This window comes from Lemur catta, chromosome 1 (assembly GCF_020740605.2).
Source record: "Lemur catta isolate mLemCat1 chromosome 1, mLemCat1.pri, whole genome shotgun sequence".
NCBI lineage: Eukaryota > Metazoa > Chordata > Mammalia > Primates > Lemuridae > Lemur > Lemur catta.
In genome coordinates, this window is record NC_059128.1 from 65506943 (window position 1) to 65524164 (window position 17222).

Consider the following 17222-nt stretch of genomic DNA (forward strand, 5'->3'; position numbering starts at 1 on the left):
TCAATTCCCACTTCAATCAAAGTAACCCCACTTATGCCTGTTTTTTTTTTTTTTTTTTTTTTTTTTTGAGACAGAGTCTCACTTTGTTGCCCGGGCTAGAGTGAGTGCCGTGGCGTCAGCCTAGCTCACAGCAACCTCAAACTCCTGGGCTTAAGCGATCCTACTGCCTAAGCCTCCCGAGTAGCTGGGACTACAGGCATGAGCCACCATGCCCGGCTAATTTTTTTGTATATATATTTTTAGTTGGCCAGATAATTTCTTTCTATTTTTAGTAGAGACGGGGTCTCACTCTTGCTCAGGCTGGTCTCGAACTCCTGACCTCGAGCGATCCACCCGCCTCGGCCTCCCAGAGCTAGGATTACAGGCGTGAGCCACCGCGCCCGGCCAATGCCTGTTTTAAATATTGAGAATCCATGTAAAATTCTGTCAAACAATACACTCTACACAGTGTTTGATGACTCTAGTACAAATATTCTCAAAAATAATCCAACTTTTTGTTAGAAATCTCTTTCAAATGATGCCTAAAAGGCAGGGAAAGCAAGATGCCCTGGGATTAAAGACTTAATTGTATTAATGTAAGATCCACAAAGGCATGGATTTGCCTGCTCTGTTCACTGCTATGCCACCAAGAGGCCAGAATAGTGGAACTGTGGTTTCTTTAAAGGTAAGGCCTATAACAGAAATGGGGCAGCAGGAATGGGGGAACTAGTGGTTATAAATTACCTACAAATATTAAAAAAAAAATACCCCTGACGATTTTCACAAACCGCAGGACACTTGAAATCCTCCACCATCAGCATTCCCCAAGCACTGGTTCTACGACTTACTAGCTATTTGACCTTGGACAAATTGCTTACCCATAGCTTCCTCACTAAGAAAATGGAAATGTCATAAATTTTGTAAAGGAGTAACACTTCCTTTTCCCTGACAGTTCTCATAATCCAAAAGTCTTAATAAATTATAAACAAATGCAGCAGTCCTAACAAGCAAATGTGGTGGTCCTAACCAAAGCATTTTTGAGCTGAACCACGCGTAAAGTTAGTTCAGCCAGAAAGGGAAAAAAATTTCTACATCTGTTCTTGTGGCTCTTTGGAGATTTACTTGAGGAAACAGAAGTATGAGGGTCCAGGGCATGTTAGGCTCCCTCAGATCTACCAGGGACTAAAAGTTAGAGGTACCAGAAGTAAGCCCATCTTGATGTCATTCACGGAAGCTCTAGGCTCTTTGACTTGGGAGAGAATCTCAGAGGTTCAGTCTAATATATTCATTTTCAAGCTGAGGAAAATTAAAGACCAGAGATATTAAGTGATTTGCCCAAAATCAGAGTTAGCAGAAGGCATCCAGAGGTCCAGTCTCCCAACTACTTTCTACCAGGCTGCAGTTGACTGAAAAGAGACACCTGCCCCAATCAGGCAGACTAAAATAAATCCAAATTCATAGATTCAGAATCAACAAGGTTTTAGTGATACAATGACCCAAACTATATTCCTGTCTGTGACACTGCCCAGGAATGCTAGACACTAAAATCAGATGTTTTGTGAGACTCAAAGCCTTTTAAAAAAACTCCAATGGGCAAGGTGGGCATGGTGGCATGAGCCTATAATCCTCACAACCTGGGAGGCTGAGGTGGGAGGATCACTTGAGCCTAGGAGTTTGAAGCTGCAGTGAGCTATGATCACATCCATGAACAGCCAGCCACTGCACTCCAGCCTGGGAAACACAGCAAGACCCTCTCTCTTAAAAACAACAACAAAAACTCCAACAGATTAACTCTGCACTCAATGTCTCTTTCCTTTTATCCCGCATTTCACTTGCTGTATTATCCAAAGCCTGCGAGATCTCTCACCAACAAGAGCTTTTTCACTGGACAGAATTACAATATCTCAGATATGTAACACCCACCAGTCTCCTGACTTGGGTTTGGCTGATATTTCTGTGAGATTTTCATTGTTTTGGCTGTCAAGCTATGAATTTTCTGTCCACCTGTTTGTTGGTATTCTTTTGAATGCTCTTCATAAAGGGCTGGCCCTTGCTGTCTCTGGTAAACCAAGATCTTAGTTGAAGGAGGGTCAAAGAGGCTGAAAAACACAAGACCATACACAAGACCCTTCACTCTAGCCTTCTCATTCACTCTACTATTCTCCACAAACTCACTCAGTAACTGACCAAAAATCAGTCCTATGTTCGTGCTATTTTAGAAAGAAAAAACATTCAGACAAGTGGAGACAAGAATAACTCTTGTTGATGTGGAAAGGTTCTATCTTGCTTTCGATTATAGTCAAGCTCCAAAGGTTTCCTGAGCCACTAATGCCACCTGGTGGCCAGACCAAATACATTAATAAAACCTAAAATCCATGTATTTGGGATAACTATATTGCATTGTAACATATCATACAGGAAGTTGGGGCAATGTAGGTTGGAAGAGTTGATTATACTATTCTAAAAAATGTTGAGAATATTTTTTATAAAATAACCAATTTCTAGTTTCTCGGAAAAATATATTATCAAAGAAAACTATATAAAGCCAAACTTTTCACACTTAAAACATCTCATCTTTTCCTCTTCACCCACTCACCAAAAACACCCCACATCCGGCGATTCCAGTCATACAATACATGTGCAAAAGGGGCTTTAATTTGTTAAGTAAAATCAATTTTATTAGTAAGGATCTTTCCACATGTCCAAAGCAAACAATTAATGAATTCCAAGGAAAAACCTACATACAATGAAATTAGAAGTATCCCAGGATGACAGAAAATATATATAAATATGTACACCCATAATCACCGCCGCCTCCGAAAACCTGAAAGGAAGGGAAACCAAGAATGAGGCAAAGGAGACAGTTGGAAAAGCTGAAGGGACAGGAAAAAGGGACTCTAGAGAGAAGGGCTCAACAGAGGAGGGTGTCCTAAGCAGTACTCTCTACCTTCCCAGGACATAAGACTAGAAGAATGAAACGGAAATGGAATAATGGTCCCTTCAAGTGACACTTTCATAGTTCTAGTTAATGAAGCCTTAACAGGAGCTGTGGGACCTCACAGATGGATTCCAGCGATCCCTTGTGTCAATGATGCTGATTTCCAGCTTAGGCAAGAAAAACAAAGGCCCACCTACGGAGATTATTTATTGCCCAGTACGGAAGCAATACTATAAGGGTTGGTGAGACCCAGGATGGCAAATCTTGAGTCCCAAGTCATATTCCCCACCTTGCACTTGATCACCGAAGTCCTAGCAGTTCACTCACCTTTTTTCTTCCGACCTTTCTTAGGTATCTTCTTCCGCTTCTTAATAGGATTCTGATCCTGCAGACAGATGGAAAAAGGAAGGAAAGGTAGTGTGCTTCCTAAATGTCAGCTCAGCATCCCTTCCCATGCTCCTCACAGTAATAAGCCCCACATACATTGGCTGCAAGCATAAAGGTTACCTCCTACTACTGTATCTCAATCTCACCTCATCAAGATGAGCAGTCCCTCCTGTCAAAGCACTGATGTCACTGAAGTGCGTGAGGGAATGAAGTTGTGAGCTCATGGCATTTGCTCGTTTCCGCCGTCCTTTCTCTCGTTTACTGACACTCAAACGCACCATCATGCTCTCCTCGTAGTTAATCCTGCCAGAGAAAACACACTGTTTATAGCAGGCTCAGACCACAGAGATGGAAAGCTCCAGCCCAGAACCTGGGCCCAGGTATTTATTCATCCCTTGTTCAGAGAATTCTCAAGAAGTTTCATAGCAGATGAACACTGTATTTAGTAACAATTTACTGAATGCTCAATAAGCTCCCTCAATGAAATGGTCTCTGTGCTAAAACTTCCCTCATCCCAGAGATAAACCCATGGCACATCCATAGTACTATTTAATATTTAAAAAATTACACCAAAAAATTTTAAATTTAAGCTCTATACACAAGATTACCTAAATGAGCCCTTTCATGCAAATCCATCAACTATAGACTGCATCTGAGCAAAGTTGATGAACATATTCAAGTTACAATTCCTTTTCTACTTTCCTTCCCTGAACTTACTTAGCACTCTCAATGCCATCATAAAAACCTGCCTTTATTGCCCTCTACACAAAAGTGGGAACTGTAACAGTGAAATACAGAATTTTAAAGTCCCACTATGTGAAACTGTATCTATTCCTCTTTGTACAGCTTTTCCTTCAGCCTAAACAGTTGGGAAAAACAAAACATTTTTATCAGTTCCTACTCTGTACTTCAAGCTCCTAACTCACAGAACTATCATCTCACCTTTTTTTATTCTACTTTCTATATAACATTGGTTCTCTTGGTAGCAAGCTTAATCACATTCAACCAAAGCACGAGCACTCCACAGCACAGAAATAATTTCTAATTGCAAGAGTTCAGACCTGTGTTGGTCCTCCTGACTCTGACGAGTAACATGAGGATGCCGAGCATCACGGATTTCCTCCGGTGCATCTGAGTACTGCTCCTTAAGTTCACGAATGACAGAGCTACTCAATGCCCGTCTTTTGGCTCGTTCTAGACGCTTCTTCTCCCGCTCAGCTTCTGTTTCATCTATATGATAAAATCAGCAGGTGTTATCCCAGAACAGAGAAAAGGAGAAGAAAAACAATTCATGTTGATGAAGCAGCAGCCACAATTCATACCATAATGTACTGGAACCAGGCGTGGTGGAACATATTTCTTAGATATTCCTTTTACAGATTTCTTCCCTAAAGCCTCAGACTGGCCATCCTCTGCTTCATTGTCTTCCTCATCCTCAGAGCTCAACTACAAAAGGAACATAATCTCCACAAACTTAGGAAGCATTAGTCAGACATGGGAGAAGAAAACCCAAAGCTGGAGTACCCTGGGAAGGTGGGAATATAAATAAAAGAGAGACAAGGGAATCTCATACTCAGCATTCTGAGGCACAAGTTGGAAAATCAAGTCATAAGAGAATCCCAGGAGATCTAGGATCACCACAAAGCCCATTCTAGTCCCCTCAGGAAAAATCAGGAGGCTAATGGAACCCTTACCTTGCTCATCATGTTCCTGGGATGAGGCTTGAAACGAAGTGGATCATTCTCACCTGAAATAAAACACCCAGGAGATTGTATAAAATTTGGAACTTTATGATGGTCCCCACAACATTATGATGGTCCCTTCACTTACTAAGGCTGCCTGTCACTGCAGTCTTGATCAATTTGTCAATTTGATACTTCAGTTTTTGGTCCAATGGACGAAGCTTTTCCAAAACCTACAATGTGGTAGTTAAATGTGATTACATCACCTTCCCAAATCAAACATACACAAGAGTCCCTACATTAAGGCACCAGATAAGGCACAAAATAGAGCAAATGAAGAGAAAAATTCTTTTTTTGTTTGACTTCCTTACTTTAACAAGAGAATACCCACTTAAAGGAGAGCTACCATGTGACGGCCTTGGAGTTGAAGATTTAGAAACCTGTTGGGCATGGTGGCACACACCTGCAGTTCCAGCTACTTGGGAGGCTAAGGTAGGTGGATCACTTGAGCCCAGGAGTCCGAGACCACCCTGGGCAACATAGTGAGACCCTCATCTCAAAAGAAAAAAACTTTAGAAACTAAAACTCCAACATGCCAGATGCTTCATACCGTGCGAATCTCCACCAGTCTCAAAACTGCAGCATGTCCCTTAAGAGACCCTCCTGAGGCTTTGTCCAGGATAAGGTGGCTCAAATCCATAAGGTACATGAGCAGCAGCTGATCTTTCACTTCCAAGAAGCTGAGACCCTGAGGTGAACAAAACAGTAAGAGATGCAGATTTGGTTCTAGCCAAAGAATCAGGAAGAAGTCTTGGACAAATAGGATGTTTTTTCAAGTTTTCCTCAATCAGTTCATATAAAGTATCTGGAGTAGTCTCAAGAAGTAGCTATGTCTAAGATGGCCAATGGAGAAAATTATGCTAACACAAGAAGCAAAACTCAGAGAATTAATGGAAGACAATAAGAACAAGAAAAACCTATAAAATATATCCCCAAAAGACGATAGCAGGGTTTCTCAATCTCTGAGCTACTGACATTAGAGGCCAGAAAATTCTTTGTTGTGGAGGGCTGTCCTGGGCATTGGAGGTTTTCAGCACCATCCTTGGCCTCTACCCACTGATGCCCCCTCCCAAGCTAAGAATCAAAATGTCTCCACACATCACCAAACTTTAAATTAATTTAATCAAAATAATTACTGATTTTTATCCCCACACAATGGACTTACATGATACAGGTAAAAACAATGACTTATACATACTGATATGAAATGAAAACCAAGTCAATACAAGTTGTAGAAGGTGCATATAATATGGTTCCAATTGTGGGGGGCATGGGAATATGATGCACACATTTTTATATGCATAGAAAAATGTCTGGAAGCAGGAAAGGCAAACCTGTACCAAAAAAGAAAGAATGAAAAAATGTCTGGAAGATAACACACAATTAAGTGCTATCCCTATGAAGTGAGATGAAGAAATGGAGTACCTGTATTGTGAAAGGTGTTTTTCCAACAAGCATATACTACTCTTATAATTAAAAAAAAAAAAAAAAAAAACTCAAAAAAAATATATCCCAGTGGTTATCTCAGAGTAGTGATTGTACTGGTTTCACTTTCTTCTTTGTGCTTTTATGTATCTTCCAAACTTTCCAAGATTAAAAAATGTATTACATTTATGAGCAGAAAATCAAGCAAATGCTATACATTTATTTTTTTAAACAAAAGAAAGTAACACATGTACCCCCTGACTTAAGGTATAGTCATTAAATAAAACAAATGAGTATTGTGACTGCATAAAATCAAACTGACAAAGTCCACAGCACTGGGAAAATCTATTTCAGAGAGGTTAAATACTTTGGCCAAGATTACACAGTAATAGGAATATAGCTGGAATTCAAACTCAGTCTGAATTTAACACCTAAGCCCTGGGTATCTTTAAACCAACACACTAAGCTCTTGAGAGCAACACTAGTGTGGTATGGAAGGAAAGTAAAGGATTTAAACTCAGACAAATTAAGTTCTGAATTAGGCATTTAATAGTCAAATATTGGGCAAGTCACTCAACCTTGTGACTTCAGTCTCCTTATCTGTAAAATATGTATAATACTCCTTTCCTTCCACAAAGAATAATTATGAGGATTAAATAAGATAATGTGGAAGCACTTTGTAACCAGTAAAGCACCTACTAAAAGTCTTCAGTCATAAAAGATAAGTCGATAAATGTCTGTTCAATGAATAAACAAATACATAGCGAACTAAGAAACATGCTGGCAGCCTATCTGTCTCAAAAAAGTATTGAAATGGATCAAATAATGGTACCCAGGACAAAGACAGTAAGAATTTGAGAAGTAGTTTCTTCTGACATGCTTGGGCATTGTCAAGTTCAAACTGGGTTATAAACGTATGAGAGGAAAAAAAGATTTAAAAATAAGAAAAAATAAAAATAGACAATAAAAACAAAAGTGAATGATGACAAAGAAAAGGCAAGAAGAGAATATATTAAAAATGCTATTAGTTATCTTTCTAAATGCACAAATCTGCCGTAACTCCCATGCTTAAAAATCTTTCAGTGATTCTTATAATAATTTCCATACTTTTGCTTACTTATGGAATATTTTGCTTAAGTAATATCTTACAACACAAGCTCAATACATAAAACAGATAATACCAAAGTTTTCCAGTTCAAGCAGGAATAAGAGGTCTAGAGTCTCCCTTCTACATTGCTCCACACCAATGATCTCTGAGAAGGTTCTTCCAGACCCTAATTTGAAAACTTCAATTTTAAGATGCATACTGTTTTCATATTTTAACATCTCTGAAATCAAGTTGCATCTTTCAATCGATGGTTTCTTAGCATTATGTCTTAGATGAAGAGGCAACATGTTTTCTCAGTACATAAATTAATGTTATGCCACAATTAGTAGAGTCTTAGATTACATGAAATATGACAGTAACTCCTCAGTTGGCCTACAATGCTCCTCACAGAATGACTACTTTTCCAGTCTTATTTCCTACATGTAACACAAAATGTACGTCCAACTACAAAAATGACTTATCCCCTTTCCCACGATGTCACCATACTTTTAGGTCTTTGTGCTTTGGCACATGCTGTTTCTTTCTGGCCTTCTGACTCCTATTTGTTACTCAAAATTCTATTATCTCCTCTGAGAAGTTTTCCCTGACTACTTCTGCTCCTCTGGCAGTTAATTCATCTCTCCCTTCAGCCAGCACATCGTTCCTCATGACCCGGTAAGTGATCGCTACTAATTATATCTATTACTTTGATCTGTCTTCCCCACTAAACTCCAGCACAGAAACTGCATCTCATTTATCTCTGAAGCTCTAATACTTACAACATATAAGACACAATAAATCTACAATGGAAGAACGAGTGAGAACGTGAAGTTAGGAGATGCTCACACTGTAAGTACATCTTACCTTCTCCGTAGGATAGGCTCCCGCTTGAACCTTTTTTGTCAGTGCTTGCACTTGTGCAGTTACAGCCATCACCTGAAATTAGCCCAAATAAAACAGCTGTTTAGACTATAGCAAGTCAAGTCGGTGAACTGTGAAGGCTAAAAGCTGAACAATGCCACCTAAGAGTTATATGATACATTGAAGTACAGTACTCTCTTTTCAGTTCTGGGAAAGTAGCAGAGAGATGGCACTTCAAAAGGCAGAAAAAACTTCCCACTTCTTACTAGAATTAAAGAAGAAACTACCTTTACCAAACGATGGGCAGGAGAAGAGGACTGGGACAGTGTTGATAGGAGGACTGTAACTTTACCTGTACTGGTTGAACTTACAATGCATAGAACTACAGACAGTCCCTGACTTAGAAAAGTTAGACTTATGACTTTACAGCTTTCAGAGAGTTTGAAAGCAAAACACATTTGGTAGAAACCTTACTTCTCATGATGCTAGGCAGTGGCAGCAAGCCAAAGCTCCCAGTCAGCCATTTTTGACTTTTGATATCTTCAATTTACAGTGAGTTTATGAGGATGTAACCCCATAATAAGTCGAGGAGCACCTGTATATAAACGTGTATTAGCTGGGCACCCAAAGGGCAAATCATGTCACCTTTGGCAGCATCGGTTTCCCTAGCTCTAAGAATAAAGGAAAATGATTCAGATGATTTCTTTTTAGAGTTTTCTATATTCCCTGCAGAAATCAATTACTTTGAATTCTGGCCTGAAAGGCTTTTCATTAAGTCATTTCACTCTTATAGTATTTCATAGCATTTATATATCTGCCCCCAAATCATCAAAGTTTGAAGGTGAGGCACACAAAGTCAAAACCAATCCGTGACTAATCTATTCCAAAGGGCTGACACTACTCACCTGCTCCTGGAGGTTTTTCAAAAGTGTCACAGCATTTGGCAGGTCTGACTCCAGCACATCCTAAACAAAGGAGAGAAAAAATAGAGAAAAGTCATTATTTCCTCAGGGTTGAAAGGACGCAAAGTCTGCGGTGGGAAACTCCCCTTTCCTTCAGACACCCCAGACTCGGGGCCTTCTCACCCCAGTGCACATGCAGACTCGCCTCAAAGCCAGCCCCTGTGGTTACTGGGGAGGAGCGGTAACTCCCGGCCTGTCTCCCTACTGTTGCTTTTACCCCGCTGTGTCATCACCACTCTTCCTTCGTGCCAATAGTTTGCCTCGAGCCGCTAACGGGAAAGGAAATGTTCACAATAGCTACGCGAAGGAGACTCCAAGCTACACTCACCGGCGCCGCCATCTTCGCAAGGCCCGCTCCTTCCGGGGCCGTACTTCCTTAGCGCCAACGCTGACTTGATAGACAACCGCCGCTTGCAAATCTAAGCCAATAGGAGCAGGGCTTCTCCCACTTCCGCCCTGAACAGGATGGACGAGAGGAGGAGTCTGATCTGGCCAATGGAATAAAGGAACTGGCTAAATTCGTCAGCTTCAGAGGGCGCTCTAATAGCGTAAAGGAGAGCTTGGAAAGAAGCATATGATTGGTAGATTGAGTAGACTGATTGAAGCTTAACTAGTAAAAGATGAGCAAATGATTGATTGAAAGTTAGAAGGGCCAATGGAACAAAGCAGTTAGCAGAGCGACCTGAGAGCGCATTGGCTACCGGATGCCGCAGTGCCCAGTGTCTTTTTCACTGCGTTTTCCTTGTAGTGCCCGAACCCGCCACTAGGTGGCGGGCCTGGGCTTCGCTCTGAGGTGCCCACGTTGCGCAGCTGACATTGCCGGCTGCTCCTCCGCCGAGGGCCGCTCGAGGTTCCACACAGACGCCATGGTCCTTAGATCGATTCTGTAACAGTACTCCTTGTGTGACCATGGACAAGTTACTCAGTCTCTGATCCTTTTTCATCTGTAAATAAGAGAGTTGGGCCAGAGAAGCCCAGAGCCGGGCTTTAGAACTCGACTATAAGGACTCCTGCCCTCTTCGTGCGCACCGGAGGGCGCCTACCAGTTTGGGGACAAGAAAGGGAATACGTTTTGCAAATGAGGAAACAGTTCATATTTAAATGACTTGGCCGTGGTCACACGGGTCCGCTGCAGAACTTGATACAAACGCAGGCTGTGCATGTTTCACTATGCCCCGCCTCATCATTTCTCAATACTTTAAAATATGCCACCTCCCTCTGGCTTCTCTCAGGCTGGTGAAGTAAGCTGGATGGGTATTAATTGTTCCCATCATCTGCCTTAAGAAATAAAGCACCGAAAGGGCAAATGATGGTCTTGAATTTTTACCTGCAACGGCCGAGCTGACCTGGGACTGGAAAGTAGACCCCTAATGTGAAGCTGTCTTACAGAGTTAAGGAAAAAATAACCCCCGTATCTTGGCAGCTGAGGTGGAAGAATCCAGGTTTCTAAGTCTTACTGGACTCAAGAAGAAGAAAGGAGAGGGTGTCCACTACCTACTCCTCTGACATTTATTTGCTACTTCAGGCCCAGCACTGGAAGCTCAGGATGCTGTAACAGCATGCTTAGTCAATGTTTATCAGGATTTGTACTGTGAAAAGTTTCTATTTCAACATAAATTCTCATACCTATCTAGTTAGATCACAAATAAGTCTTTCCTTTTCTTGGAACTTGGAATCTAGTTTGTTCATATGGATTATTATATCAGTGAGAAAACACATCACACTGCCTTGTTTCGATTTTGATGGATAAAATACTTGTCAACTGTAAGGGCAGAAAGGTGCGATACCTTTCCTCACCCATTGAAAGAGTCAGGGCAAACACTCATATAACAATAGAGAGATTAACAAGAGAAAAGCATAACAAATTTACTTAATCAAAGTTTTATGTGATAAAGGAACCTTCAAAAATGAAGACCCAAGGACGGAGGAAAGACTATCCATTTTTATGCTTAGGTTGAGTGAAAAATGGACAACATCTAGAAATGTGATCGGACAAAAAGGGTATGATCTGGTAGTAATAGACTGAGGGGACAACCCAGCAAGGCCTGTCTGTTCAGATTTTTCTTGGCCTCTCTGTGTAGCAATCCTTCCTCCCAGATACAGGGCAGGACCCCTCTGGAATGAAAGTAGTAGGTCTTATGACCTACTATCAGATGAGGTAGGTTAGAAAATTTCTTTATGGCCATCTCTTACACAGAAAGGCTGGGGAAGGTTAGAGTAATATTTCTAGGTTTTATGGTTGGTTTGGGGGAGAGGGGTTCTAGTTTCTATGACCTGCCTTGGGGGAGAAAGAAGGGCAAGAGACAGGAGGGCAGGAGAAGGTCAGAGAGGGACTTTGCTTTTGAGGCTGCTTCTAAGGTCTTCTAATCTCTATTTTGTTCAAAGTACTCAGTATGCCAAAGTGTCATACTTTGGGGTATCATTTTCTGAGCCCCAACACAACCATTCCTTTTGTTATAAAATCTTGGAGTTAACAGTCCAATAAATCTTTGTAAAACTCTTTTTGACTCAATCAACCAACAAGCATTGGCAAAGAATATAAGATCATTACATTTATTGTCTTCTATTTCTTTCAACAGTTCCATAAACTGGCAATAATTCATAATATTTGCAAGTATGTACTGAGCAAATTTTTAAACAGCTTTATTGAAATTTAATATATGTACCATACAATACACCAAAGGATACAATTTGTGGTTTTCAGTATATTCACAGAGTTGTACAAATATCACCGTAATCAATTTTAGAGCATTTACCGCTCCAGAGAAACCAGTACCCATTGGTAGTCACTTGCCCTTTTTCCCCATCACCCCCACCCCCAGCTCTAGACATCTACTTTGTGTTTCTATAGATTTTCCTATTCTGGATATATTATTCATATGGAATTATGTAATATGTAGTCTTTTGTGACTGGCTGCTTTCACTTAGCATAATGTTTTCAAACTTTATCCATACTGTAGCATATATCAGTACTTTATTCCTTTTTACTGTTGAATAATATTTCATTGTAAGGGTATACCACATTTTATTTATCCATTCATCAATTGCTGCACATTTGGGTTGTTTCTGGCTATTATGAATAATGCTGCTATGAACATCTGTATACAAGTTTTCATGGGGATATATGTTTTCATTTGTTTTGTGTATATATGCCTAGGAGTGGAGTTGCTGGGTTGTATGGTAATTTGATGTTTACCCATTTGAGGCACTGCCAGACTATATTCCAAAGGGCTACATCATTTTACATTTCTACCAGCAATAAAAGGGTTCCAATTTTTCCACATCCTTTTCAATACTTGTTATAATCTGTCTTCTTAATTATAGCCACCCTAGTGAATATGAAGGTATTGTCTTGTTTTGATTTTGATGCATTTCCCTAATGGCTAATGATGTTGAACATCTTTTCATATGCTTATAGGTCATTTGCATATCTTTGAAGAAATGTCTATTCAGATCATTTGGCTTTTTTTTTTTTTTTGAGACAGAGTCTCACTCTGTTGCCAGGGCTAGAGTGCCATGGCATCAACTTAGCTCACAGCAACCTCAAACTCCTGGGCTCAAGCAATTCTCCTGCCTCAGCCTCCCGAGTAGCTGGGACTACAGGCATGCACCACCATGCCTGGCTAATTTTTTGTGTATATTTTTAGTTGTCCAGCTAATTTCTTTCTATTTTTTTTAGTAGAGATGGGATCTTGCTCTTGCTCAGGGTGGTCTCGAACTCTTGACCTCAAGCTATCCTCCCACCTCAGCCTCCCAGAGTGCTAGGATTACAGGCGTGAGCCACCGAGCCCGGCTGGCATTTTTAATTGAGTTATTTGGCTTTTAATTATTGCTTGTAAGAGTTCTTTTCATATTCTAGATACAAGCTGCTTATTAGCTATATGATTTGCAAATATTTTCTCATTCTGTGGGTTGTCTTTTCACATGCTTGATGTCATTGTTTGAAGCACAGAAGTTTTTAATTGATGAAGTCCAATTTCTCTGCTTTTTCTTTGGTTGCTTGTGCTTTAGGTGTCATATCTAAGAAACTGTTACATAATACAAGTTCATGAAGATTTATGTTTATGTTTTCTCCTAAGAGTTTAGCTGTTACATTTAGCTCTTTGATCCATTTTGAGTTAATTTTTGTGCGTGGTGTGATGTAGGGGTCCACCTTCATTCCTTTGCATCTGGATATCCAATTGTCCCAGCAACAATTGTTGAAAAGACTATCCTTTCCCCCATTGAATTGTCTTGGCACCCTTGTTAAAAATCAATTGACCATAAATGTATGAGTTTATTTCTGGACTTTCAATTCTATTCCATTAATCTATATGTCTATCTTTATGCCAGTACAACACTAACTTGATTACTATACCTTTGTAATAAATTTTGAGATTAGGATGTGTAAGTTCTCCAATTTTGTTCTTTTTCAAGATTATTTGGCTATTCTGGGTCCCTTACATTTCCATATGAATTTTAGGATCAGCTTGTCAATTTCTGCCCAAAAAAGCTGGCTGGAATTTTGATAGATATTACAGTGAATCTATAGATCAATTTGGAGAGTATTTCCATGTTAATTATACTGAGCCTTCGAATTCAGGAATATGAGCTGTCTTTCCATTTATTTAGGTCTTCTTTAATTTCTTTCAACAATATTTTGCAATTTTTAGGATATAAGCTTTGCATTTCTTTTGTTAAAGTTATTTTTAAGATTTTCAAATTATTTTTCATGTCATATTAGGTTCCTATGCTGCTTTTACAAATTACAATGAACTTGATGACTTAAAACAACAGAAATTCATTCTGTCACCATTCTGGAGGCCAGAAGTCCAAAATCAGTTTCACTGGTCTGAAATCAAGATGTCAGCAGGGCCACACTCCATCTGGAGGTTCTAGGGGAGAATTTGTTCCTTGCCTCTTCCAAGCTGGTGGCTGTCTGCATTCCTTGACTTGTGGCCATGTCACTCCAATCTCTGCCTCCTTGGTCAAATTGCCTCCTCTTCTGTATTGTCAAATCTTCTCTGCCTCTTTTTTATGAGGAGGCTTGTGGTTGGATTTAGGGCCCACCTGGATAATCCAGAATAATCTCCCACCTTAAACGCCTTATTTAATCACATCTACAAAGACCCCCCCCCCCTTTTTAAAATAAGGTAACAGTTACAGGTTCTAAGGATTAGAATCTGGTATCTTTAGATGGCCTTATTCAGCCTACTACAAATCCTATTGTAAATGGAATTGTGTTTTAATTTCATATTTTGACTGTTCATTGCTGATATATCAAAATCCAATTGATTTTTGTATATTGCATTTTGTACTACGCAACCTTACTGAACTCGTTTATTAATTCTAATCATGTTTTAGTGGATTCATTAGAATTTTCTATATATAAGATCATGTCATTTTACAAATATAGTTTTACTTCTTCCTTCCCAATCTGGATGCCTTTCATTTCATTGTCTTGCCTAATTATCCTGACTCCAATACCATGTTGAATAGAAGTGGCAAAAGTGAACAACCTGATTTCCTATTCCTGATCTTAGGGGGAAAGCATTAAGTCTTAGACCATTAAATATTATGTTAGCTGTGCGGTTTCAACAAATGCCCTTTATCAGGCTGAAGAAGTTTCCTTCTGTTCCTAGTTTGCTGAATGTTTTTATCCTGAAAGAGTGTTGGATTTTGTCAAATGCTTTTTCTGTGTCAGTTGAAATAATCATGTGACTTTTATTCTTGATTCTGTTGATATAGTATTTTACATTAATTGATTTTCATATCAGCCTTGCATTCTTGGGATAAGTCCTAGTGTAATCCTTTTTATATGTTGTGGATATAGTGTTATATTTGTTGAGGATCTTTGCATCTATATTTATAAGAAATATTGCTCTTTATTTTTCTTTTCTTATGATACTTTTGTCTAGTTTGTTATCAGGATAATATTGGCCTCATAAAATGAGTTGGGAAGTGCTGAAAAATTTTTAATAACTATATCCATGAATTTTTCATACAATCTGTTTCAGAAAACTGAACACAAATATTTTAAATATGTGTCATGTGGAAGAATAAAGCAATAAGGGACACATAAGTCTCTTGTGATTCTTTTTAGACAGGGTCTCCCTCTGTCACCCAGGGTGGAGTACAGTGGCATAATCACAGCTCACGGCAGCCTCCAACTCCTGGGCCCAAGTGATCCTCCTGCCTCAGCTTCCCAAGTAGCTAGGACTGCAGGCATGTGCCACCATGCCCAAATAATTTTTAAAAAATTTTTCATGGAGACGGAGTCTCTACGTTGCCAGGGCTGGTCCCAAACTCCTGGCCTTAAGTGATCATCCCACCTCGACCTCCCAAAGTGCTGGGATTACAGGCATGTGCCACAAGTCAAACTTTTAACCTGACATAGCTGGAGAGCCATTCATTTTGATTTTGAGGGGAGCAACAAATTGACAACATTTCTTAAATTTAGAAGTCACTTGAGACAAAAAAAAGTGAAAAGTGTTAATTGGGCAGTGTCTCTTATATTGTATGACTCATTTAAAACTAAAGAAAGTTACTTGCAATTTCTGAAATTTTTGAAACATCTGAAGTTTGATATTGTTAGAAATGCTTCAATTCTATTGGGAACTGTTTGGTGGCTTAAATAAATTTCTTTTTTAATACAAAAATCTTTTTTTTTAGCTTTTTTCTCATAACTTTCTGACAAAATTTCCATAACTGAAGTAATAGATTCTTTTACCATACCTAAAAATAGTTTTCTTTTTTGTGTAAGAATCTAAACCATTTTATAGCTGAATAAAGTTACAAGCTCAGATTCTGTTAAAAAAGTTCTTTTTAAATTTTGGACATTTAATTTTGATTTCAAGAGACTAATTTTATTAATTCCTCTTGACTATTAAGTGGAAACTTCTTGTCAAGTTCACTATGCATTTGTTGAAAATGTCTCTGAATATTGTCCATTTTATTATCTTAAAATTTTCTTATACAACAAACAACTCCTTTATTTTTTCCATTTTGCTTTGCTGCTGCAAGTAGCTATTGCCAGGTGCAGTGGCTCATGCCTATAATCCTAGCACCTTGGGAGGCCGAGGTGGGAAGATCATTTGAGGTCAGGAGTTCGAGACCAGCCTGAGCAAAACTGAGACACCACCCCACCCCACCCCCCCAACCCCCCCACCCCCGACCTGTCTCTACTAAAAATAGAAAAATATTAGCTGGGCAACTAAAAATAGAAAGAAAAAATTAGCCGAGTGTGATGGTGCACACCTGTAGTCCCGGCTACTCAGGAGGCTGAGGCAGGAGAATCGCTTGAGCCCAGGGTTTTGAGGTTGCTGTGAACTAGGCTGATGCCATGGCACTCTAGCACTCTAGCCCAGGCAACAGAGTGAGACTGTATCTCAAAACAAAAAAAAAAAAGCAAAAAAACATAGCTATTGCCATCCATGGTGAATTTTATAATGTATTTTTCCCTTTACTACTCTTGTGGTAGTACTAAAAATTCTGAATCTCCATGGAATTCTGCATCCCACCAATTTTGATAAGTTGTATTTTCATTCATTTAGTCCAAAATATTTTTTAACTTGTTTTGAGACTTATTCTCTAACCCATGTGTTATTTAAAAGTGTGTTGTTTGATCTCCAAATATTTTGAGATTTTCCAGTTATCTTTTTGTTATTCATTCCTAGTTTAATTCCACTGTGGTCTGACAACATACTTTGTGTGATGCCTGTTCTTTTAAATTTGTCCAGGTGTGTTTTATGGACCAGAATGTGGTCTATCTTGATGAATGTTCCATGTGAGTTTGAGTAGAATGTGTACTCTGCTGTCATTGAATGAAGTATTCCACAGATGTCAATTAGATCAATCAATTA

The 17222-nt window shown here is 39.4% G+C and overlaps 1 protein-coding gene across 1 annotated transcript; it reads right to left on the minus strand.

The window, feature by feature from the left end:
• Window positions 1-2635: 2635 nt before the first annotated feature.
• NGDN (neuroguidin) lies at window positions 2636-9746 on the minus strand. The gene is made up of 11 exons (XM_045525352.1): window positions 9710-9746; window positions 9325-9384; window positions 8423-8494; window positions 5597-5734; window positions 5135-5219; window positions 4999-5051; window positions 4627-4750; window positions 4366-4534; window positions 3451-3607; window positions 3245-3302; window positions 2636-2803 (listed from the first exon to the last, which is right to left on the minus strand). Exons 1-11 carry the CDS (start codon window positions 9719-9721, stop codon window positions 2784-2786), a joined length of 948 nt encoding a protein of 315 aa, XP_045381308.1. The 5' UTR covers window positions 9722-9746; the 3' UTR covers window positions 2636-2783.
• Window positions 9747-17222: the final 7476 nt, after the last annotated feature.